The 26,065-nt window shown below is 44.0% G+C and overlaps 3 protein-coding genes across 14 annotated transcripts in view; 1 reads left to right on the forward strand and 2 right to left on the reverse strand.

The window, feature by feature from the left end:
- Positions 1–2,875: 2,875 nt before the first annotated feature.
- c3h10orf88 (chromosome 3 C10orf88 homolog) lies at positions 2,876–11,175 on the reverse strand. The gene is made up of 6 exons (XM_042085598.1): positions 10,584–11,175; positions 10,222–10,416; positions 9,813–9,885; positions 8,965–9,165; positions 4,654–5,165; positions 2,876–3,670 (listed from the first exon to the last, which is right to left on the reverse strand). The coding sequence occupies exons 1-6, from the start codon at positions 10,730–10,732 to the stop codon at positions 3,505–3,507; spliced, it is 1,296 nt and encodes a 431-aa protein (XP_041941532.1). The 5' UTR covers positions 10,733–11,175; the 3' UTR covers positions 2,876–3,504.
- A 910-nt stretch (positions 11,176–12,085) lies between these two features.
- Positions 12,086–15,720, forward strand: srsf2a (serine and arginine rich splicing factor 2a). Of its 11 annotated transcripts, none has more exons than XR_006030689.1 (4): positions 12,086–12,627; positions 13,002–13,968; positions 14,532–14,616; positions 15,263–15,720. XR_006030689.1 is itself a non-coding variant. In XM_042085606.1 (3 exons), the coding sequence occupies exons 1-2, from the start codon at positions 12,215–12,217 to the stop codon at positions 13,297–13,299; spliced, it is 711 nt and encodes a 236-aa protein (XP_041941540.1). In that variant the 5' UTR covers positions 12,086–12,214; the 3' UTR covers positions 13,300–13,306; positions 13,828–15,720. The 11 variants fall into 11 exon arrangements, 4 of the variants coding, with proteins under 4 accessions (XP_041941540.1, XP_041941539.1, XP_041941538.1 ...); XR_006030690.1 differs by having other exon boundaries at positions 13,002–13,935; XR_006030687.1 differs by having other exon boundaries at positions 13,002–13,306; positions 13,828–13,935; positions 14,532–15,720.
- Positions 15,721–18,213: 2,493 nt separating this feature from the next.
- Positions 18,214–26,065, reverse strand: part of LOC121704974 (corticotropin-releasing factor receptor 1) — a 52,482-nt gene continuing 44,630 nt past the window's right edge. For both annotated transcript variants that reach the window (XM_042085596.1, XM_042085597.1), the window contains 5 exons: positions 25,463–25,535; positions 24,031–24,116; positions 22,902–23,037; positions 22,690–22,731; positions 18,214–20,382 (listed from right to left, as the gene is read on the reverse strand). In XM_042085596.1, the coding sequence (XP_041941530.1) occupies positions 20,242–20,382; positions 22,690–22,731; positions 22,902–23,037; positions 24,031–24,116; positions 25,463–25,535 (478 nt within the window). In that variant the 3' untranslated portion in view covers positions 18,214–20,241. The remainder of the gene's footprint in view (positions 20,383–22,689; positions 22,732–22,901; positions 23,038–24,030; positions 24,117–25,462; positions 25,536–26,065) is intronic.

The following is a 26,065-nucleotide window of genomic DNA, read 5'->3' on the forward strand; positions in this document are numbered from 1 at the left end:
TATTGACCATACCATGATGAACTGCAAATTGACCAATAGATGGTGCTCATCATTTGTTGGTGTTACTGTTGACTATCCCATGATAAACAAACACACACACAGATAATAAACTTTGCTAAATACGGAACAGAAGTCAACAGTAAAAAATATAAACAGTAAAATATATAACAGAGTCTTAATTCTGAGTGACTTTTAAAAGGGAACATTTTCCCCCCTATTTCACATTCCTTTTGGCGTGCTCATGGTGCAGCGCGACTCTACACACACACACACACACACACACACACACACACACACACACACACACACACACACACACACACACACACGCTTATGGCAGGGTGTGTGGCGGACGGGCTCATTATATAATAATCACTGGGGCCTGACCGGGGCCTGTGTGTGTGTGTGTGTGTGTGTGTTCTTGGGTCTAAGTGTATTTGAGATGGCCAGTAGAAATGAAGACTTCTTGACCATGATCCGTGTGTGTGTGTGTGTGTGTGTGATCACAATGGCATCACAACACAGAACACATGCTAATACCCATGATCACAATGGCATCACAACACAGGGCGCTATAGACTATACCCATGATCACAGGTGTGTGACCAGGCCAAACCTTCTCTGCTCTGAACTGAAAGGACCTTCAGCTGACTCTCCACATACACACAAACACACTCAAAATGCACACACACACACACTCATATGCATACACACAAACACACACACACTCAAATGCACACACACACTCATGTGCATACACACACTCATATGCATACACACACACACACACACACACACACATTCATATGCATACACACACAAACACTCATGTGCATACACACACACACACACTCATATGCACACACACACTTAGCCTCCCTGCTTGTTGTTTGCTTGGCCTCGGTAGCTGGAGGGGAAAAGAGATTTTGTTGACTCAGTTGGGGCAGAGTGAGTGTGTGTGTGTGTGTGTGTGAGTCGTACGTCTACAGTGGGGTGGGTGTTTTCACAGCAGACAGCTGTGCTCCAGTTCAGATCTGACCCGGTCCTTGCCTGTCTGCACTCCAGTGAGATGGCAGCTCCTTTAACACACACACACACACACACACACACAGACACACACACACAGACACACACAAATAAACTCATCTCATCAACATACACACATAGATTCCACAACATTCGGGCACACACTCACGCAAGTCATCCAGCAATGTACTACAGTATGTACATACATCTAGATCTAGTTCATGTACATACACCATACATCTAGTACATACACCATGTACATACATCTAGTACACCATACATCTAGTACATACAACATACATCTAGTACTCTCATAATACACTTGTAGCTCTGACAACAGTTCAAGTGCCTCATATACAGAGAGATATTTTCAACACTTTGTTATACGTGCACACACACACAAGCTTCATAATTCATCCATTTGTCTAGGGCCATGGTCCACAGAGAGAGAGAGAGAGAGAGAGAGAGAGAGAGAGAGAGAGAGAGAGAGAGAGAGAGAGAGAGAGAGAGAGAGAGACGTCAACACATATGCTATGTACACACAGACCCACACACATCCCTCAAGATCAGTGGTGTAGTCTAGTTAGCTGTAGTGGGTATACTGTGATCAACCCCAAATACGTATCCTTGCCTATTTTAGGGTACACTGACATTCTGATGCTTTTTAAGTGGGTATACTGAGATAGCGATGTTTTTTAAGTGGGTATACTGAGATGGCGATGCTTTTTAAGTGGGTATACTGTGTAGTCCTGTGCATCACATAGACTACACCACTGCTCAAGATCAGCTTTACCAAACACACACAGTATCTCCAAAATACACACACACCCCACACCACATCCCCCTACTGGCATCTCAAGGCCACATCACACCTGTAGAAACGTTTGATGAAGCCATCAAAGGGTGCCAGCAGCTTTGAACAAGCTTCCTGGGACTTCCTGTCTGAAACATGAAGCTGAACTCAAATGACATGGCTTTTTATGTGGAGCGTAGCCCACGTCCAACGCACCTCCCAATCCATCTCCCGCTCCCCTTTAGTCCCTCTGGCCGTGCCCTACCCTCAGCCCACTTGTGTGAGTCATTTTTAGTCATTTAGCAGCTCCGTCTGAGAGAAACGTGTTTTCACAGCTGTGTTTTCCCCTGGAGTCCGACACTGTTTTCTCCAAGCTGCTGCTGTGATCGCTCCAAAGACACCAAGACTCCCAGCGATTTGCTGAGCTGCTCGATACAAATCACTTACAAACACTTCAGTTCATATAAGGTCAGTTTGGGGATGGAGAACAAGGACAAACAAGCTCGTCCTGCAAGATGTTTTAAACATAAATACTTTAGGAGAATAATTATCTCCTCTGGCAAGATGTGTTAAACATAAATACTTTAGGACAATAATTATATCCTCCAGCAAGGTGTTTTAAACATAAATGCTTTAGGAGAATAATTATCTCCTCCGGCAAGGTGTTTTAAACATAAATACACGTACGAATGCACCATGAATATGTTCTATGTCTTTTTGGGTTTTTGTTGATGTCCTGTCATGAGCACACTGAAGCAAATCCCTAGCAACTTGCACCGCGTTCAATGGCAATAAAGTACTGAATCTTGAACAAATGCTTTGGTGTGAACACATTTATTTTGGTAGGCCATTATTGATTAAGCAAACGTTTAGTGAAGACTGTTAAGACTTTCAACTTTCAGTATCGTCAACTAAGCCTTACTCAGAACCACCTGTCAACCTAAACCAAACTGTGATGCTTGTTTTTACATAGCTCACTCTACATTACCTCATCAATGGCAACAGATTGTTTGTTTACAGAAGGGGCATCTAAACACACAAGGGCTCATTAGGATCTTTCAGTGTATAAATAGGATTTATTTCAGAGTGGTACTGACCAACTCTCAGACACTGAGAGATCTTTTAGTGTATAAATAGCTTTTATTTCACTGACCAACTCTCAGACACCGAGAGATCTTTCAGTGTATAAATAGCTTTTATTTCAGAGTGGCACAGACCCACTCTCAGACACCGAGGGATCTTTCAGTGTATAAATAGGTTTTATTTGTTTTAAACCATGCAGATCCTCAGTTACAGTGTTTACGGTGTACAGTTACAGTCAATAAAAAGTGTTATTCTGTATAGGGGCTGACAACACAACAAAGAACTTAAAAGAATATAGAGACTTGAACCCAACATGGATGATCTGTCAATATAGACTTGAACAGAATACGGGTGATCTGTTTAGTGCGTTACTAAAGGCAAGGGGAAGCAGTTTAGGTCCATAGAGACTCTAGTCATTAGTGCCCTGCCATTGCATTAACCAGTTAAACCCAGCCTTTCCCTCAGCATGTCATGATTATTCAGCTGGTCATTAGAGTGTCCATTTCAAAAGCAGCAAATACGGCAGCGCCCTCTGGCTGTGTGGAGGTGGCACTGCAGGGTCGGGGTTGGGGCCTTTGGGGCGGCGCGGGTCAGGTTCAGGTTCAGCTGGGCTGTGTAGGGGGCTGGAGAACCTGCTGCAGCACCGAGTCCAGTTTGTGCTCCAGAGAGTCCAGCCGCAGGTCCAGATGCTCCCTCAGCCGCGCCTCCATCTGCTGCAGACGCCTCTCTAGCGCCTCCTCCAGGCCACTGCAGCATGTGTGCGCCTCCCTGCAGGAGAGGAGAGGAGGGGGGAGGAGAGAAGGAGGAGACGAGAGGAGAGCGGTGCAATCAACGGCCGCCCTGGGCTGTGATTCTAGACACTATGGTGCTGTGCTATAGACACCGAGACACCGATTTTCAAAATGACAGACAGGCTATCATTTAATGATTATCTAAGGTAATGACAGACAGGCTATCATTTAATGATTATCTAAGGTAATGACAGACAGGCTATCATTTAATGATTATCTAAGGTAATGACAGACAGGCTATCATTTAATGATTATCTAAGGTAATGTAGCATTTCAAGTGCAGACAGTCATTCCTGAATCAGATGTGTCTATCCAGCCTGTATTCCAGTAATCCCTGTTTTAGCTCACCAAACTGACCTCACCTGCACTCTAGTTTGATAAAGCAAACACACAGGCCATTGAATATCAGGTTTGGTAGAAACACCAAACATGTAGAGCACTAGCTCACCAGGTGAAGGATACCTATAACACCTTCCCTGAGCACGTCTGAAATTATCTCAGTGAGGCTATTCCTAAACAGGCCACCAGGGGTCACTGCTGGTCTTTTGAAATTGTCTGCTGACCGTTTAGAGATTGAATGAGCATGCACAACACAATGCTATTTCACTGTCAGATTCCCATTCTTTTCTAACTGTAAAAAGATGACAAGACATTAACAAAACTACTTCCAAGAATGTCATCTTTAAAGACTGGCATGCTACTGGACATCATATTCTATCAATCAAACGATTCAATTATGAAATCAACAAAACCTCAAACCTTGTGACTTTAACAAAGCTATATACACAAACACAATAACACAGCTACATGTAATATTGAGTTATCATCCCTGAATATTAAGAGACAATTAAGCCTGATGGTGTGACTTACGGTGGTCTACAAAAAAACTACATTAAGCCTGATGGTGTGACTTACGGTGGTCTACAAAAAAACTACATTAAGCCTGATGGTGTGACTTACGGTGGGCCGTTGGGCACGTGTGCCTTGCCCTGGGCGATGGCGATGGCGGCGGTGTCGTCCATGCGGAGTTGCGCCACCTGGCAGCAGACGCTCTGCAGCAGCGGGAGCAGGTCAGGTGTGGCGGCACAGTGCTGCCCGGGCGGCGCGCGCATCAGCGCTGACATCACCTCCGCCAACTTGCCCTGGCTCAGGCCCGCCGGGGGGGCGGGCGGCAGGGCGGCACGGCCAGACGCGGACAGGGCTGCGCTCGGGGTCGGGCAGGGGCGGTGCCCGGCGGCGCCCGGCGCGGCAGCCTCTGAGAGGGACGCATTGTCCTGGGCAGCCGTGGTCAGCGCCGGGGGATGGGCGAGCGCAGCGAAGGAGAACGGGGACGGAGAGGGCGAGGGGGAGGGGGAGGGTGGGGGGGCACGGGCCGTGGGGGGCGAGGGAACAGACGCTCCTTTAGTCAGGCCCGCAAACACGCCGCTGCCCGCGAGGAGGGGGAAGAAGCTGCCCATGGCATCCGCTTTACTCTGGAGGAGGACACACAGAGGGACAGACAGAGAGATCTCAACAGCTGAACTAGAGAGAGAGAGAGAGAGAGAGAGGAGCGAAGAGTATACTTGGCCGAGAAACCTGATTTACATTTGTAAATGCAAATTTACACCTACAACTCACCCAACACAGAGCCATGGTGCACACATAGCTGAGGGCTGTGGTGACTGCAGCATGAAGTCCTAAATCCTAATCATATGTTTCAAGTACTGATGCTGACATGCGAGTTCAATTTGAGGTATTGGATGGCGGCTTTACATATGGCATAAAGCACTGGGAAGGGTCAGGCTCTGCTGAGATTTATAGCATGTTGACACTCATGGTAATTTTCCTTGTACCACAGGTATCTAGAGACTCAGGCCTAGTCCACACGTACCAAACCAATCTTTTTTTCCTCCATCTTCCCTGGAACCGTATCAAGAATATTTGCGTCCAAACAGAACCATCTCAACACGACTCAACCCGTTACTTCATATCCCAGGCCTATAGGTGGCACTGTTTGTTACAGAAATTAACCAAAGCTTGCACGCTGTAGGCTATACAAACAGACAGAGTAGGCTACTACGACGAAAATGGCTAGTGCAAGGAAACCAAAATTGTTTGTGTGGACTTATAGTGAACTGTCAACTGTAAAACTTAATTTTTACGGTTTGTAAAGGGTGCAGTCCCGTCCTTTATTTGGCTAATGTAGGTACAAATAATCTCCTTTACTTTCTTTGGTTGTAGGATAGTCCGCGATTCACATTAGTTTTGGCTATCACCGCAAGTGGATAGGCTACTAAACGCTAGGCCTACCCAAGTTCTAGGCTATTCCATCGCCACATTTATAATATTGCTATAATACCTTTGTTGGTAACAGTCGATACGTTTGCCTGCATCAAATCGCGCATTCGCATTTAGTGCGCATCTACCATAGGCTTAACATGAGTTCTAAGCGTCTTTGTATGCTCATATCTGACTTCACTAGACTATGAATGCATTTATTTATGTTGTAAGACATGTAAAATAAATGAATGACACCGGCACTACGCACAAATTAATTTAAACTTACATCGCACTTCCCTAATAACTCCTGACTAGTTCTCTCGCGTCACTGACAGTAGCTAGAAATGCATCAAAAAAACACCGGGAAAAACAGTGTTCAGTCCACCAAGTCATAAGCTTGGCGCTGCGCAGCACCAGTTGTGATATTTATCCTACTGTGTGTAATCGTAGGTAATGTCATGTATGAAAACTAGTATTGTAAGGCAATACTATAAGTGTCAAGTCCAGGGCAGCTGAGGTGTGGCGATGACATCATCAATACGCAAGTATGCGGTTTCGCTGTCCAAACAAACTCACAAGGGCTACGGTTTCAGATTTTTCCACCCTGGGACCAGGTTTAAAAAAAGTGCGGTTTCCGCCAGTGTGTTTACAGGATTCGTTTGGACGATCGGCCAAGATGAAGCAAAACCGGTGCGTCTAATCCAAAAAGCGTCTCAGTGTGGACAGGGCCTCAATCAGGTGGTCAAGTGGTCAATCAGAAAACGGGCTTTACTCTTTCAATGATTCGCATCAAGGGAGAGAGACACGTTTCACCAGGAGGATTGACCCATATCTTTAAATAATGGGAATATCCTAAACTTAAGTATGTTACCAACAAAGGGGGCATGACCTCTTGTTCTAACTCTGTATGAATATAAAGTAGATGTATAGGTTACACGGGCTGATCCTTCTAGCTGGTCGTTAATCAGAAGGACCCGTCTTTAACATGGCCAAATGTTATGCTAATCGGACAGTTTCTAAGTACTTGGAACAGCCATAAGTGACAATGGGAAGGTGTGAAAACGCCCATTCCTGCACACCTAGTATCTGTAGACAAAGAGTCACACCTGGGAGTAAGCAGAGGTGCTCAGAAAGTCTTCCTTTCAATCCAAAAGGTTTTGCTTCGTCTTGGCCGAGCGTCCAAACGAATCCTGAATCACTTTTTTGAAACCTGGTCCCAGAGTGGAAAAATCTGAAACCGTAGCACTTTTGAATTCGTTTGGACGGTGAAACCGCACATCCTACTTACATATCAATGATGTCATCGCCACACCTCAGCTGCCCTGGAGTTGCACTTATAGTATTGCCTTACAATACTAGTTTTCATACATGACATTACCTACGATTACACTCCGTAGGATAAATATCACAACTGGTGCTGCGCAGCGCTGATAGCTTATGACTTGGTGGACTGAACACTGTTTTTCCCGGTGTTTTTTTATGCATTCTAGCTACTGTCAGTGACGTGAGAGAACTTAAGTTATTAGGGAAGTGCGGTGTAAGTTTACATTAATTTGTGCGTAGTGCCAGTGTCATTCATTTATTTTACATGCCTTACAATATATATACATGCATTCACAGTCTAGTGAAGTCAGATGACCATACAAAGACGCTTAGAACTCATGTTAAGCCGATAGCGCACTGAATGCGAATGCATGATTTGATGCAGGCAAAAGTATTGACTGTTACTAACAAAGGTTTTATAAGAATATTATAAATGTGGCGACGGAATAGCCTAGAACTTGGGTAGGCCTTGTGTTTAGTAGCCTAATTGCGGTGATAGCCAAAACTAATGTGAATCGCAGACTATCCTACAAACAAAGAAAGCTAAGGAGATTATTTGTAGCCTACCTGCTTTAGCCAAATAAAGGACGGGACTGCACCCTTCACAAACCGTAAAAATGAAGTTTATTAGTTTTACAGTTGACTACAGTTGACAGTTCACCATCAGTCCACACAAACAATTCTGGTTTCCTTGCACTAGCCATTTCGTCGTAGTCTATTCTGTCTGTTTGTAAAGCATACAGCGCGAAAGTTTTGGTCAATTACTGTAAAGAAACAGTGCCACCTATAGGCCTGGGATATGAAGTAACGTGTTGAGTCGTGTTGAGATGGATCTGTTTGGACGCAAATATTCTTGATACGGTTCCAGGGAAGACAGAGGAAAAAAAGATCGGTTTGGTACGTGTGGACTAGGCCTTAATCTACAGAATTTATGGACAAAAGATACAAATGGCCACAAAATCACGAATGAACATACACGTAAGTACACATAAAGGGGTGATTCACTACGCTTTCATTCCTCTGAAGTTCCTCTTCCTACTTTGGGATAGGGTCTTTTCCCTGTGCAAGAACCAGGACTGACAGACGTAAACAGGTCGCAAGGGTCAGTTCAGTTCAGTCTCTTCTGCTATCAAAAGTTACAAATTATAAAAAAGTTATAAAAAGCTACAGAATAAAATGCATGAGGCTAAGGAGGTAACAAGGGCAAATGGTACACAATATTAAACAATAAAGGATACAAATGTGTTTTGAGATGAGAATTGAAGATCAGTGGCCAGAGCAAGATCTTCAACATGACAAGCCTTCGACAAATAAAGGAATCTATTGAGCGGCGCCGGCCTAAATAGAACTGAATCGTAACTGACACGGTGGCAGGGATAGGGTTGGACACTGGGGAACTGAGTGCAGCGAACACAATGGCATCTAAGTAATGGGACGTGAACATGGGCATCTAAGAAATGGGGCGTGAATGTGGGCATCTAAGTAATGGGACGTGAACATGGGCAGACGCAGTGAAAGAGACACACAGTGACACACACTACACACAAAACTCCCAACCTCTTCAACTGTCACATGGGCTGTAAGCAATCCAAATGCCTTGGTTGGTATGGAGGATCACACACACACACACACACACACACACACACACACACACACACACACACACACACACACACACACACACTGTACCTTCTGCTGGAACTGCACCATGTCCATGAGGTGTTGTGCCCCAGGTGAGAGGGTGGTGCCCATCTCCTCCATCATGGCCTGCACCTGCTGCAGGTCAATGCTGCCACCTGTGCCCACCTGCTGCAGCTTGGCCTCCAGGACTTGCACCGACACGTGGATGCCAGCGATGCCCACACTGGCACGTCCTCCCAGAGAGAGCAACTAGCATAGAGCATGACATCTGGTCAGCAGCCATACTAAGCAGTTTGTGTTAAGTAATATGCTTCTATGTTTCCAGCTTTTGTAACATCAACAATGTATTTCGATGGCACACAGAAAGACATTACAGAGTACAGACGTTCAATTCCCACTGGCTACACAGGCTTTTCACTCATAGAACCGCGACCTCTTGCTAAAAAGGTCAAGATGAAGGTCAAAATGTAGGAACTTCTTGTTGTGTCAGCTGGGCTGTGCTGTGCTAGTGTTGGGGTTAGCAAAGCACGGTTGTTGCTCATTAGCTTGGTAGTTTTAAACAAAACACTTCATGCTGCCTTAACTCCGCACCTTTCAATCGATCACAAGTGTCAAAAAGCATTCTGCACTGGCAGGACAAGATCATTGGCCAAAATTCCCACAGCATTCCGGATAAGAATCCCCACAGCATTCCGGATAAGAATGTGACTGTTTGTCCCACGCTAAACATGGGTCAGCAGGGGCCAGATGCCTTTGTGGTCTGCTGATGGAGAGCTGCTGACAGAAACATGCAGCTACACAACAGCCCACAACAGATGCAGTCTGGACAGAATGGTCACTGCTACTGTACTAGTCTCTGAAACCAACAGAGGGGTGGGGACAGCACCAAATCTTACCTTCACTTCGCAGGATGTAATGGGACACTCAAACTTCAAGTGTTTCCTGTAGAAAGGTCTGCTCTCTGTAGTTCTATGAAATAGACAAAAATAGGCGTCATGGTAACCAGAAGCACCTCTGAGATAAGAAGAGAGATGAGCATCTTCTTCTCACCTCTGTGATAAGATGCTTAACAAAACAATCATTTTTTGTGTGTTGGGTTTGTGTGACAACACACACATTGAGGAAAATGACTGTACAGTAGGTCTCTGGATGAAAGCATCTGCTAAAATGAATAAATGTAAATGACCCACAGAATAGCCTGCAAACATGACAGTACCAGCCAGTCTAGGGAAATTGTCTTTTTACAAACTCCTTTAGGCAAAGGGTAACAGCATCATCCAACAGCGCAAGAAGAAGCCGACATACCCTTCATGGTTGATGGTGGGATCTTTTTCCCCACGGCAGGTGCCGCAGTAGTCCCCAGACGCCGAGTACACTTCTATGGTGCGCGCCTCGCTGACAACCAGGAGAGAGGTGATAACGCTGCGTGGGTTCGGGGCACACTGGAGCGTAATTACGCATGGAGTGTCACCCACCTGGTCCAGGTACAAAGGCGCACCGCTATGGAAAAAACAAACACGATACTTGAACGAAGCACAATTCCTTTCATTGAGCCTAGTTCTCATATTGTTGCCTTAGTATTTGGAGTGTCTGAAGAGATATTTCATTGGTCTGTTTTACAGTCAGAAATATCGCCATTAATATTTGATCATGATGTAGACACTTACTCGCTTCTAACAGTGGTGTCCACTTCCTGAAGATCATCCTCCTGGTGTGTCTTTATTACATCGCATATATGACAGTCTTCTGACCTGGATGCCCATGATATGCGCCCTGAAATAACACCATCTTCACTTGTCTTCATTTGTTCCGACATGACCCGTTACTAAGCAAAAGTAGTTCCAGTTTTATGTCTCCAGAATAATGCTAGCTGACTGAACGCTGCAGCCTGTAGTGTCCAAAACGAGACGTCATGATGTCGTTTGACTTTCGAAATACGTCCAACAAGCAATAACCCTCTACAAAAAGTAGTGGTCCTATCTTGCATAGAAACGTTTGTATCTCCCAGTCTTACAACTAACGTTAACGTTGATCTACAACGCTTGTTGGGACTCTTCAATGAAACCACCAAGATTTTTCTTATTTATTGGCGAGTTTGGCCTTCCAATAACCGTGCAGGTGTGCAACTAAGATTGCGCAAGTTATGTAAAATACACAAAAGCATCTAAATATGACTTATTTACGCTAGCTACTACTAGCTACTCGGCACTACTGACACAGGCAAAAACACATGCACATTGCTTCCTGAAAAGCCTATGTTTGGACTTATGACTTCGGAGCGCCATTATTACTTGGGATACGTCTCCACCTAGTGGATTGGAGTGGGTATAACAAACGTCAATAAAATCTTGGATGGGGGCGTGATATTCTGGTATAGATAGATAGATAGATCGATCGATCAATCTAGTATGATAATACTAGACTAATACAAATATGAAAAAAACACTACAACAAAACTATGTGGTTGTGTGGCTAAGTGGCTGGGCTATAAGAGTCTGATAACCCTGAGGAAAGAGGTGTCTCTGTAATGCCAGTAAATTTCACCCTGCCTGTTGAAACGCTATGTGTGGCGGGGGACAAATGACTTCCTCAGCCTGTCTAGTAAGCAGGACAGTGACACCAGTCTGCCATACCCTAAAAAAAAAAGAGCTGGTGTCAAAGGACAAAAAAACTGCACTTATACTTCGGTTTTTCCATATGATGCTGCAAAATAATATATTTATGTCCATAATAATAATAATAATACAGTAAAGTGCAGTAAAATGTGGTACAATCTATGGTATTTTCTTATGCCCAAAAGCATTTTTTGTAAGGGCATGCCTACTGAACACACTCCTCTACTTTGATTTTGCTGTGTGTAAAAGGTGACAGGCATTTTTTAAGGGCCCTTCTCTCCACCAATGATGTAGAGGATCCACCAGCTCTATAACAATGACAGTATTTGTCCAAAGTGACTTACAGATGAAGACTGACAGTACAGCTACAGTGCAAAAAGAGATAAATACTTTATTTACACACAAAACAGGATAAACAGAGGATGATAGTTTGGTTGTAGTTGCAAATGTAGTTTGTAAACAGGACCCTGAGGATACAGGGGATGTCAGATTCCCTGTATCGCCAGTGGGGGCAGCAGGGAGCGATGCCTGAAATGTCCAACCCCGGAAGCACCGCCATTTTACAAATAACCGCGCAGCGTGTTTGCGTGGTAGGTTGCATGCGAGGAGAAAGGAACAGACTTCATACTTAAGTTCGTAAAGTTTAGTTTTTCGCTTGGTCGTTTTTTGCTGTCTTCGACGAAATGAGTTACGGTCGGCCGCCGCCCGACGTGGAGGGCATGACCTCGCTCAAAGTTGACAATTTGACATACCGCACGTCTCCAGAAACGTTGAGGCGCGTTTTCGAAAAGTACGGGCGAGTGGGAGACGTGTATATTCCTCGTGATAGATACACGAAAGAAAGCCGCGGTTTTGCCTTCGTGCGGTTTATGGACAAGCGTGATGCTGAGGACGCAATGGACGCTATGGATGGAGCTTTGCTCGATGGGCGCGAATTGAGAGTGCAAATGGCACGTTACGGGCGCCCACCAGATTCCCATTATGGGCGACGAGGAGGCCCCCCGTCTCGAAGATATGGCGGCAGCGGCGGTGGAGGAGGAGGTGGTGGTGGCGGCGGCGGCGGCGGTGGTGGAGGTTATGGACGCAGAAGCCGAAGGTGAGAGCTAAACCTTAACTTTTTGTCCAGTCCATAGGATTTCAATTAGTGGTGTTGTCTTTGCTTATATTATTGGTTAAATAATCAAAAGATAAGTACTCTAAATAGCGAGGAAGCTAGCTAGCTTAGGCCCAGTTAGCCGCGCGTTAGCCCATTACAGGCCATTTTGTGTCAACGCTAATGAGCTAGCTAGCTAACAAGCTCGTGTAAATCGAGCTAAGCAGTATAGCCTAATATTTAATAATTTGTAAGTTTGTCATATTGGGTAAGCCCGTTTGTCACTGTGAGTGGCCATACACTACGTGCAGCTGTAGGTAAAGGTGTTTTATCACTACACGGTCAGTCATGCTAATTTGCTGCATGGTTCCATGCAGCTACAGTCCACGCCGCCGTAGACGCAGCCGTTCCAGGAGCAGGAGCCGGTCCCGCTCTCGTAGCCGGTCCCGCTACAGCCGCTCAAGGTCCAGGTCCTACTCACGGTCCCGGTCCCGCTCCAAGACCCGTACACCGCGTAGGAGTAAGTCCAAATCGGCATCCAGATCCCGCTCTCGGTCAAAGTCCAAGTCCCGTTCCAGAAGCCGCACTCCACCCTCCAACAAAGGCTCCAAGTCGAGGTCAAGATCAAGAAGCCGACCCAAGTCTCCCGAAGACAACGAAACGGCTCCGTCCTGAGGAGAAGGTAGGCTTAAACATTGGAGACTTTGTTTTACAAACTGTTTTGTGCTAACACTCCAAAAGTCTGGTTGTATTTTTTTTGCAGAGTCAGCTGCCTTCGCCATTCAGAATGACAACATTTTAAACACACAAGCGGTTGGATTACCCAACCTAGGGGGTTTCCATGGTCAACCATGTTGAAACCCCAGAATCAATAATTGACGAATTGGCAGCCCAGGTAGAAAGTGAAATACCTGAAACCCCATCAGGTCACATTTCACACACGTCTGCCTTTGCACTTCAAATAAATCTGGAAAGAAAGAAACTGTAGGGGGGGGAAAGCATTTTTGTTTTTTGGGGGGTGATGTGCATGTGTGTGTGTGTAAGAGAATGTCTGATGTGTGTCTTGAGGTGTGCAGATATATAAATATGGGGATGGGGAGTTCCTGCTGGAGTAAGTATGTGTATGACGCACATTTTTTTGGTTATTTTTTTTTATTATTTGGGTGGAACCCCTCATCTAAATGTGGAATTCTTTCCCCAAAGCTGCTGGTTCCGGTTTGCATAAGAGGAGTGTGGGGTGCAGGTTGAGCAGTTAGTGTGAGAGCCGGCCATTGGGGCACCCTGCTGTGATTGGCGGTTGCTAAGGAGCAGGTCGGTGTCTTTGAGTGTTGAGGTGGTTTTGAGGTACGTTTGCAGGACAATGGATTCGACCCCCCCTCTCTCCCCTTGACGTCATCACCTTCCCAGTCACTTGACAATGTTTATTGTTGCCAAGACTACGGCCCGGAAAAAACAAACAAACAAAAAAAAAACAGGTTTGAGTTTCACAAAGGTGTTTAGAAGGATGCTGCATGTATCTTGGGTTGCAAAAGTAGTGGCTTTGAAAGTGATCCACTATCTTTTGAAACCTGAAAGATGCAGCATGCTGAAGCTATTTATGAAATCTAACACACCTCTTGCATAAATGTACTTCCCCTTCCCCCTTACCACATGACATGCCTCTGTGAAACTCGCCTTGTCTCCAAGGTTTGCTGGATCTTCTGCCAAAGGTTTATTTCTGAATCTTAAAAAGACGAGCAGGTTCTCTGCTCTGCAATAAAACTGTCTTTTGGTAAGGAACGTCTTAATGTGTACAGTCCAAAGACACATCTCACCATGTAGTTTGACAGTAGGTCATGGTATGTTCTGGAAGTTAACAGGTCTTTAAGGGTCGGCTGTCTCACTCGAACTGTTGTCTTTTCTTTCAGCAAAATGAAATATGGTTGAGGACATCCCAAATGATGCGAGCAATCCGCCTTGGGTACTTTCGCCAGTCTGGATTTCGAATAAAAGGTTATTGCTAATTGGGTCTACATGGTTTTTAAGCAAAGTTTTGTTTCTGTTGTTGATTTTCAGTGTCCCTCACAGACTTCCTTTATTACATCTCTGTCTATTGTAACTGATGCAAATGATTTCTTTTATTTTGTAACTAAGGGTGTTTTGGTCAGCCATTTTTGTTTTGTTTTGTTTTACCTGAGCCATTGTATAGTTAAATCACATGACAATACTTTGAGTCAATAAAAAAACTTTTTTTAAAGTTCACATCATTTACCCTTCATTTTCCTTCACCAGCTTAACAGAGCGAAGGGGGGAAAATCGTTCAGGCTTATGTTGTAGTAAATATGACTTTCATCTTCGCAGAGACACATAACTAACTTGGATAAAGTAAGACTACCTAAGTTAAAAAAAAAAAAAAAAAAATGTAGGTCAACCAGTCTCACACTTCAAGCCAATCAAATGTTAATTTGTCATCGAGTAGGTTGGAGGAGACTAATAGCTCATCAGCGTATAAACACACCATGCAAGATCTTTGTTTGTGCATGTAGAGGACATGTCCACCCGTTCTTGTCCGTATGAGTTTTCTCTGCTGTGTGATGTTGTGCTTCTGCTCCAAGTGCCCTGACTCTAATGTTCTCTCTTGTGTATTTTTGTGCACTAGGCGCAGTTGCGCTGCTGTTGAGTTTTGCTGGTTAGCTGTAAAAGGTGGCGTGTTGCCGTGCTGAGTGCTTGGCTGTTTCCAGTGTTCTCCAGGTTGACCCCGTGTAACGCCTGTTAACGCCAGTGATTTGACGGTTTTTAAAGCACACACTTTGGCTACGGCTGGTCGTCCATGTGGTTTTGATTTTGTAGAATGGTATACCGACATCCCTGATGTTTCATAACTTCCCTCCCTGTCCTCTCCTCTGTTCCTCATACCCCTCTTCCTCCACCCTCCTACTCAACTCAACTCTTTCCCCCTTTTCCTCAAATAAATAGAGCGCATCTAGCCAGATTAATCTTCAAATTACATGAGCTACCATCTTGTATCATGACTTCATTAATGTACTTGCATTTGTGAACCATACATATGGTATATGTAACTGCTATAATGAATGCTATTAAAATTGTTTTGGTGTACTTGTTTTTGTTTGGCCTCGTTCTTGTTTTGCCTTTTCCCCCAGACCACAACCGCAGGTCGCTGGAATGGTAGTGACCAGAAATATTTAAGATCTATGAACATGAGTTAAACCAGAATTGTCTAATCTGATAACCAGGCGTCACATGCTTGGCGGTGATGTCAGATTAAGCAGGTGCATATTTTAGTGCTATATTCCTGTGTAGTGTTTTTACTTGCACACTAGATGGCGCAATTGGGAAAGCATGGTCATGCAGGTCCAGTTAACTTGTTACTAGTCTAATGTGGGGCCACTGCACATTGACATTTTTCTCTGTAATCCAACCAGTGTCTTGTGCAAAAGGCAAAACCACAACATATAATGAACTTCCACTTAAACCTATTCAAGTCCCAGGTGTACACTAATAGTAATTATTGTTATGGCTTGTGTGTGTGTGTGATGGGCTAGACTAAGCCTAGCTGGCTTTATCTGTCTGACAAATGACATCTTATTGGGGCACGTATAGAAAGGGGCATCAGCGCCTCTCGTTTAGTGTCTGATGGCAAGGTGAATTATTTTCGTTTGGCAAAAATTACACTACATATAGAAATATTGTTATTAGGTTACTTTGAAAGATGCCAGACGAGATTCATATAAAAAAAACTTTTTAGATGTACAAATGTAAAAGGTGTAATATATATATATATATATATATATTTTAGATACCACAAACATTGCAACCAGTGATTTACTGCCGCTCCTTTGGTCATTGTGTGCCAACATGAATGGTTAAGCCTGGCATTCAGGGCCATCATTTGAATGACGGTCAAAGTGCAAAGTCTATGAACAGAGTTGTTTATAAGTTGTTTGGCATGAACCAAAGTTACCATGTCGGAGTACTGAGCTAACTCATCAGTGTTGGTGAAGGTCTTCTATATGGTGTTAAATTAGCAAACTGATTTGAATTAGCTCTAGTTTGACTTTACCTTAAGACTTTGCCCATCATTCAATGAGGACTATCAGCATTTGAAGTGCTGTAGCCTTTCATAAAGCTCAGCTGAGGTTAAGAACTATTTTCTATACAGTTGTGCTCATAAGTTTACACACCCTGTATATGCACATAATAAAGTTGTCTAAAAAGAGGAATAAAAATAATCTTTTGGAAATTGATCTTAATGCCTTAATTAAAACAATTAGCAGAAAATTCAACCAAGGACACCAATTTTCTTTGTGAATGAATAATGTATCTTAAATAAATAAATGCTCTTCCTTAAAATACAGGGGCCTATTATTTTCTAAAAGACAAAAAAAAATCCATATTGTGCTTCCATCTTTTTTATTCAAATGTGAATATTTTTCTGGTTTGCTATCATCGGCCTGAATATATTTGGGAGGTACAACAAATGTGAATGCGTCATGTTGGGTTTTGGGCAATGCCAATCACAATTTTCTGACATTACAGACCAAACAATTAATCAAGGAAGCAATCAACAGTGAAAGTAATCGATCGTTGCTAGTGCTAAGCCACCCACCTCTCACTGACCCACACTACCAACGTCCAGTGTAATTATGTGTGAAAATTTGGAGGAAGTTGTGGACAACTGACAAAAGCCAGAATAGCCACTCTATTCAAAAGCCTTGGTGGAAAGGTTGCTGTGCTGTGCCATGCAAGAAGAATAGGCTCCAGGCTGAGTTGTGCCAAATGCTTTCTAATGAGGAGACACAGCACTCAAAAAATTCTCCATAGAAATGCATGGGGTTAGTTTGTAACGCCAATATGGCAGTTGTTTACACATATCCCGCCCCTTCCATGGCAAAAGTCGACATGTGAATACATTGTGCCAATCATGTGGTGTGTTGTGAATACATCGTGCCGATCATGTGTTGTGATCTTGCTGCTGGACAAGGTTGGTGTGGTGAAGCCTTGCGCATGTGCATTTCTGCCAAAATAGGTGCCTGATAAGTCGCCAAGAAGCATTACAATATGGCCGCCGAGTGGAGGGACTTGCTTAAAAGGACTTTGGTTGTGTCAGCACCCTATATGAAAAAAAAGTGCTCCAGGTTCGATTTGTTTCTGAACATCTTGTCCTCCGAAACTGAATGTCTGTATTCAGTTACATTGGACAAGTTACAAGTTGTGTAATATTGTTCTGGAACTTGCTCATTCCAAACTCATCAGTATGTTCATACATTTTTCATTGTAGCCTATATGTCAGTAGGCCTATATGTATACATACTCTGACAACAAGTAGGCTAGATCATTTGGTAATGTTGTTAAATACCCCGTCTAATCAGATATCAATATTATTTCCTCCAGGTGTTAATGATTAGGCAATTGAAATCAGACACTTTAATTTTTCAGTGCGTTGAAAAGCCCTCCAGAACAGCACTAGCTTAATGACCCAGACTGATTTGGTTTGTTAACACAACACAGAGGTATCAAGAGGCAGAGGCTACATATAAACACTATCCATTCCCTCAGATAACCGGTTTATCCCTCAGTAAATGGTCTTCATTGTGCACATTACAGCTTTAATGAAATCACACTTTCCTCATTCATGTCCCCGTATTGTTGTAATGATGGAAATAAAAAACAATCGATTACACGTATAATTTGAAAGAAAGAAAAAGGACCAGACGCTCGAGTGGATAACAGGTCATGGTCTATACAAAGCTCCAAGGACATGCTTCCAAGAGTGTGTTTACATGTTGTGTTTTCGTAGGAAAATAGGGTCCCTTTTGTCCGAGTTGATTTGGCTTTATTGTGCATATTCTGCTCATTCTGCGCCAGCCTTAAGAACACATCAAACCAACCAAGGGAAGTCTTCCTCCCTTTTGGTTTCTGGTTCAGTTTTTTAGTGTTAGTGTTTTAGACAGTGCAGAGAAAAGTTCAGTTTTCTTGCAGGTCAGCCATGTTTTATTCTTGTGGAGAATATGAGCCTGGTGTACAGGCGTTCATTTTCATTGGGGAGGAGGAAGACAGGAGGGGAGTTGAATTATCTCCAGCTAATTTCACCAGCACAGCGTCCAGAAGGGTAGATAGATAGATAGATACTTTATTGATCCCCAGGGGAAATTCAAGGTCTCAGCAGCAGCATAGATGTAACATGGGTGATTCAAATGGAATGGAAGGAACTCTTGCAAACCCACATCACAGGCCAGCAGGAACTCTTGCAAACCCACATCACAGGCCAGCAGGAACTCTTGCAAATCCACATGACAGGCCAGCGGGAACTCTTGCAAACCCACATCACTGGTCAGCAGGAACTCTTGCAAACCCACATTAGGCCAGCAGGAACTCTTGCAAACCCACATCACTGGTCAGCAGGAACTCTTTCTGAAGAACGCAGAAGAGGCGTGAGCGCTCAACCGCACCTGATTCCAGCCGTAGCCCGGTCCACTCTGCATCTGTGAGCAGCCAAAGTCAGAGAAGTGGCAGGGACGTCCAGCAGAGAGGGCAGGGAGAAGGGTCAGGGACGTCCAGCAGAGAGGGCAGGGAGAAGGGTCAGGGATGTCCAGCAGAGAGGGCAGGGAGAAGGGTCAGGGACGTCCAGCAGAGAGGGCAGGGAGAAGGGGCAAGGACATCCAGCAGAGAGGGCAGGGAGAAGGGGCAAGGACGTCCAGCAGAGAGGGCTAGCTGTTGAGGGCTAGCAGTGGCCTTGGCTCTGGTCTATGTTTCTAATTCCCACTCAGATAGTGGCTGGCTAGCCATCCTACCTCTGGCCAAAATGCATAGATGCCTGAATAGATTACTGCAATGAGACCCCAATGTGAAGTGACTGTGCCTCAGCCATTGTCAGTGTGATGGCCGTTGCGGAGTCAGTGCTGCATCAGTATCTACTGCCGCTTCCCATCGATGAGTGTTTCTCCACCATCCCAAAGGTCCGCTCCCTCACATGGGGGGTATTTGGTGCGTCCACCCCTACTTCCTGACCAGAGAACTATCTGCGAAAAGGACAAGACTCACCCGTGTGGATCTACATAGAATCAACTTTTGGCCTCAGGGCTGGTCCCAGGGGAAGGGGAGGAGGCGGGGTGTGGAGGCCCTGGCTGGTCTGGGCTTCTCTGGACTCTGGAGTGCATGGGCATGCAACATGGGAGTGGAGGGGGAATGTCTTTGTTACAGAAGCTAACAGGCTCACTGTTAGCCCATGGCAATAATCATACTCCATTAGGCAAGTGAGGTTGTGGTGGCAGTTGAGGGGGGGGGGTCCATTAGAGGTGATCTCTGACCCCTTGGCTGTTAATGTGCTTCTGTATCATCATAATGTGTCATCCTTATCCAGAGACACCATGCCATCTCAGTCAGTTGCAGTGGAAACCCACACAGAAGGGACGCTGGTTCCTGTAGTTCCTGTGCGGCAGGTGCGCTGGTTCCTGTAGTTCTTGGCCCAGTGTGCTGCGAGTCTCCTCCACCTCTCCGGTTTGCCCTTCAACTGTCCCTCCTTCTCCTCTCCCCTCCTCTCCTCTCCTCTTCCATTTCCTCGCTCGTTCCCTCGTTCTTCACTTCCTTCCTGCCCGGGTGGAAAGAGTGCGCTGTGTCTCATACGGACGTGGACTGTTTGATGCTGTGGAAACTCAGCCGCGTGGGCGAGGTCGGGATGGACATCGCCCTGGCGCCCCGCGTGCGGATGGAATGTTTGTCCTGCCATCGGTGCCACCGCTTCCTGGCCACGGAGCGCACCTGAGGAAATGAACACATGAGCGATCAATGAATGAATCAGAAGCTAGCTGTAAAATGTAGCTATTTTACCAAGGTCAAGGACCAATGTGGTTATACAAATACAGAAAATAAAAATTGAAATTATTCAACATTAATCTTAAAACATGAGTAACAGGGTTGCATGGTTAAGCTTTACGTACTCAATTATCCCAGAAAAGTTTGAAAATATATTAAAATTGGAAGAGGACACTCACCTTTTGTCTACCCATGTTTTTTGAAAATGATTGGATGATTGGGTCATTTCTTGTTTGTAATATGACATAATATTTTAACCCTTTATCAGCCAGGCAAAAATGGTATTGGTAACAGGGTTGCGTGCACATTCGGGGACACAACTTCATGGCACAATAAATAGTATTCAAAATATGTTATAATCAAAGAAATTCTTTTTTACAGATACAATAGATGCGTATCCACAAAATACTGCAAAAGATAATATATTAAAGACTTATTTTAGCTGTTCAATTTGGTTTAAAAGTTGGTCATCAGGAGCCGGGGACAGGATAAAAAACCCATTTTAAGGGGTGTTCCAGAACTAATCAGTATTTTTAATCATGTAAAGAAACCACTTTTCCCCAGCAGATTATTATGTTTTGCTTTATGACAGTTTCACTTGCAGGTTATGTAAACATTTTTGTTATTTTGGACTTGAGTATTTGAAATATCAGGGGGGGACACCAAATGTCCTCTAATTCTGGAATGTCCCCACATCGTGTAGAGACGTTAGGTGGGCTTAACATAGTGATTCATGGCAGAGTTGCAACGGTTCGGCTTGAATTCTCTGCTACTTGAAAACAAAGAAGATGGATGTTGCTGTTGGCGTACAGCGCGACACGAGTTAAGTTAGCAAAAGTTTAAACTAGCCAACTAGCTCCGCTGGTGGGAAAACACATGGGACTCATGAGTTGTGGTGCTGAAATTTGAAAGAAAACCGATTATCCCGCCCCTCGGACTGAGCACTGCCAACGGCAAGTGCCCAGAACCAGGCTTGGAATTTCAACATTCTGGGAGCAAGGCCACTTGGCCTTCAGTTGGGCATATTTGGAGGGCACAAAGGCCACATGTCACATGTCTTACACAACGTTAACTATACAGTAGTAGGCTATAAAAATGATCAAAGTTGTATTTAGCCTATTCACTGCAGTAGACCTGCATCACTGTATGAAACATTACAAAAACATGAAACATGACACATTACATATAACTGTAAATCATCTGATCATCTAATATTTACAGATATCTAGGCTATATTTAACATTTATTTAATATTTGGCCTGTTATGAAATCATGTATTGAACAATTTAAGCACAGTTCAGCTTTAATAAAGTCAAATAGCCTAGATGCATGCTTAGCATTTTGTGATCATTAAGGCTACTTTCACAAACTCTTAGTGAGCTGTCCTCTGATTTACCGATATCTAAGCGACATTTGTAATATTTATTTTGTATTTGGCCCCTTATGAAATAATGTGGAACAATTTAAACACAGTATAAAACTTAAAGCCCAAATTTGGAGACATCCATGTATGTTGAAATTTACTGCAAATTCAAAACGGATTACTCTGGAACTGTACAGGGGACTGCTTTACACCTTTGTGTTCGGTAAGGTCTGCTGTTTATTCTGATATATGGTTTGTCATGTGTTAAACGAGGGGTTCGTGAAGTATTCCGCCGAGATGAATGGGTAGGGAGATGGACGCAAATTTTGATTAAATTGAATGATATTATTTACTTTTCTCGCGAACCGTTCACCACAGCAATTAGCGGCTGACATCGTTTAAAAGCTGAGAAAAAGCTCTTTCGTGTGATACTTGTGATGTCTGTGTGATGAGTAGGCTACTTCGCGAGTAGTTCAACTGAGAAGAATGGGTGAATTTGGACGCACTTTCTTTCTTGCACTAACTTTCTCCACTGCGTAATTTGCGCTGTGAATGCTAAGATTGTTTTGACAGGCCATAGGCTAAATATATATCGCTATTAGTAGGACGCAAAGCAGAATATTGAAAGAAGGGGGCACCAAGGCCCCCCGTGGCCTGTAAACCTCTGATTTTCAAAGGGGCGTCACAGCCAACGCAAGGGGCTACGACGGCCATGGCCGTCGTGGCCGCCGTGAAATTCCTACCCTGCCCAGAACCCTATATTTTAATGTGGGTCTGGCTCGTCAGGCTAACCTGTATAACAATTAAGCTGAAATGATATGCCAGCACACAGAACAACACACTGACACCATCAGGTAGCGCATGCAGTCACACACGGCTGTGCTACCTACCTCACTGTTTAGGAAACAGTAGAACACAGACACAAAGAATCCCTGAAATGAAAAAGTAAAGTATTAAATAACAGACTTCTACCTTACACACAGCACACCACTAACATAAATACAAAGCTGCACATATCTGCTTGACTCTTGTCTAGTTGTCGCCCCCTTTCTGCAGGTTTAATGTACTGCAAGTCTCTGGGCCTCAGCTAAGGCCCTCTCACCTGGAAGGACTCGAGGAAGGAGTTGAAGTAGATGAAGACAATCTGGGAGATCTCATCCTCTCCTGGGTTCACAAAGAACAGCATGTAGGTGATTCCCAGCAGAGGCAAGAGGACCAGGGTGGCCTTCACTGCCTTCCTACACGAGAGAGAGAGAGAGAGAGAGAGAGAGAGAGGTGGTAAGCTGGTCCCCATGGTCTTAGGAAGGCTATGTTAGACTATGTCAGCTGAGGATACACTGATCATAAAGGACGCTCCTGTCTGACAACAGAGGTTCTTTGTGGCTGTTATAATTTACTCACATACTCATACGCCTTAGAAAAGGATTCTTTCCAGAAGCTTACAGGATTACCCTATGTGGCTTTTACAGTGTGTGTGTGTGTAAGAACATACTCTGTGGGTTTCTCTTCTGCAATAATGTGATGTGATGTGTGTGTTGCTGATCGGGGGGGTATTCCATCAACCTCGCTTGAATAAACGAGGCCAAGATGCCGCTAACTTGAGTTAATGGAACGGCTTCAGCCCCAAGTGAAAGTCTATGCTAGTTCAAGCCAGGCTATTTCTGTTAAGCGCCGCCTTCATTAGCGAGGTTGATGGAATACCCCCCAGATTTGGCCTTTAGCGAGGTTGATGGAATACCCCTCTGGATTGGCATTAGTGAAACAAGTTGAGCTAGGATGACCAGACAACGCTACGTCAAACCTGGCTTTATCACTTATCTTGGATGTCTTAATTCTGCCTTTGTGAAATGCCCCTCAGGTTAGTTCTGTGGCATATATTCCCATGGTTACCAAGCTGGGATTCACGTTAACCTCATTAATGGAACAGAATTATCACTAAAATTAGCGAGACTTATCGAAATAAGACAGGTTTGGCCTTTAGCGAGGTTGATGGAATACCCCCCAGGTGACTGGAACAAGTATTAGATTAGCTGACAGCGTTGTTGGCATCTGTGGTGATCTAAAATGCTTTGGGTGTCTTGAAAAGCGCTATAATCACAATGTGTTGTTGTTGTTGTTTGGGTGTCTTGAAAAGCGCTATATAATCACAATGTGTTGTTGTTGTTGTTTGGGTGTCTTGAAAAGTGCTATATAATCACAATGTGTTGTTGTAGTTGTTGTTGTTGCTGTACCTGTACTGGATGGTCTCAGAGGTGGTTGAGGCTCTGAGTTTGGTCATTAGAATTCTGACTATGTTGAAGAGGAAGACAAAGTTGATCTGAAAAAGAGCAGCCCACATTCACAAGCTTAGATAAGGTGTAGCTTTTTGAACATTCTAAGTTCAGCAACAATTGAAGGTTCTAAAATTCTATGTTGAATTCAATGAACCCAGATATTCTTTAGAACGTTCATTTCCCAACATTCCCAACAACAGACGGTACTCCTTGTGCGATTTGTAGGTTTGTTACCGAACGTTCTGTAGGCCAAAATCAAAACACTGGTGAATGTTCTCAAGACAGACGCGAGCCTCTTCTGGGTTGCCAGATGTAATAGCTAACGTTAGTTGACCTGCAGCTGCTTTAATGTTTCTCCAACCATGACCCAGCTACACATTACGGAAACAGTAAAAACAAAAAATACCTCTCTAACCAACGTAACATATTTAGCTGAAGTTAGCGATGCAGATGAAGTTTAGCCTAGGCTACCTGTTCTGGAGAAATATGGCCAGCTCCGCGTCAGACTTGATATTTTTCGTTTGACGAAGACGTCACCATATCAGGAAGCTCCTCGATGTCCACTTAATTTGTTTCTTGTTTTAATTTTGGAAATTTGCCTGCCTCTCGTAGGCGTTCATGACTACAACTGACAGCTGTTGACAGTTGGCCTTTGCTAATTTGGCAACCCAAATAGGAGGACGCGCTAGCCCATTATTAATACGCTATTCTAGAATTAATCGTTCAAAACATAAACAAAAATTCCAAGAGATTCCACCCTGTAACTCATTTTTTTTCATGGGTTTTACGGGTTAGAGTAATGTTGTCAAATAAGCCATTACTTCAGTTCATCGTGTTTCCTTACTCTCTGACAACATATGGTGATCATTTTTGGAATGGTTACAGTTTATTTTCCATTATTTCCTACATACTGGACCATTTTTTGAAAGGCTGTAGTAGTTCAGGTGAAATAAGTCTGAGGGCTCTGATTTGCAAAGAGTAAATTTAGACAATGAGCACAGCGTGAATTAAAGCTACGCTGGCCTGCCCATACGTGTGCCTAAGATTTTGCTATGAAATGACCAAAATGATTCTGCCAAGTTAACAAATTAGCTTTAGTTCATTTCGGCTCATTGCCTGACTTATTCAACCTCGGGCCCTGAGACTTTAGAATATTACATTACATTACATTTAGCAGACACTTCTTGACCAAAGTGACTTACATATGTCAGCTATATTACAAGGGATCACATTGTACCCGGAGCAACTTGGGGTTAAGTGCCTTGCTCAAGGGCACAACGGTGGAAGCCGGGAATTGAACTGACAACTTTCAGCCTACTGCACGCTAGCCCAGCTCCTTAACCACTACACTACCACCGCACAGAATAGAGATTGTGTTGAAGTTTCTCACCACAAGCACCAGAATCATGGGCCCCTGGTAGATGTAGTCTGTGTACACCCCCGCTCTCTTCCCAAACCAGCACCTGCCGGGAACACACACACAGACACACAGCAGTGAATCATGGGAAGGGATGTCTGAGGTAAACCCCAAGTGCACCATATCAGGAAATCTGCTGTTTTTAAGGCTGTCCAGTTATCAGAAACAGTCCAGTTCACTGGAAATTTCCACAGTGAGATGTGGCTCAGTGAGTCAGGCGGCTAAGCATTTCACTAAATAAATATTGTACTTTGTATAATTGAATGTGACAAATATGATTTGATTTGGGTATCAACTGTTCTCTTTGTTCCCTGACTACTAAGTAACCACATCACATCCCTTTAATCCTTGTAAAATACCTCCATGTTTAATAAATACCCAACTAATCAAAAATCAATGCCGCAAAGCCTTTAAAAAGACAGAATAAACACAGACCAAAGAGATAGGCCTACATTATGCACCACTTAAAGAGAAACTATGCAGTTTTGGCTATTTCTTCGCTGTTTTCTCATTTTTTCTTCGCTGTTTTAGGTCAGTCTACCGTTTCCTCTTTCCCTGTTCCTCCGACAACATTTT

Source organism: Alosa sapidissima, chromosome 3, assembly GCF_018492685.1.
Source record: "Alosa sapidissima isolate fAloSap1 chromosome 3, fAloSap1.pri, whole genome shotgun sequence".
Taxonomy (NCBI): domain Eukaryota; kingdom Metazoa; phylum Chordata; class Actinopteri; order Clupeiformes; family Clupeidae; genus Alosa; species Alosa sapidissima.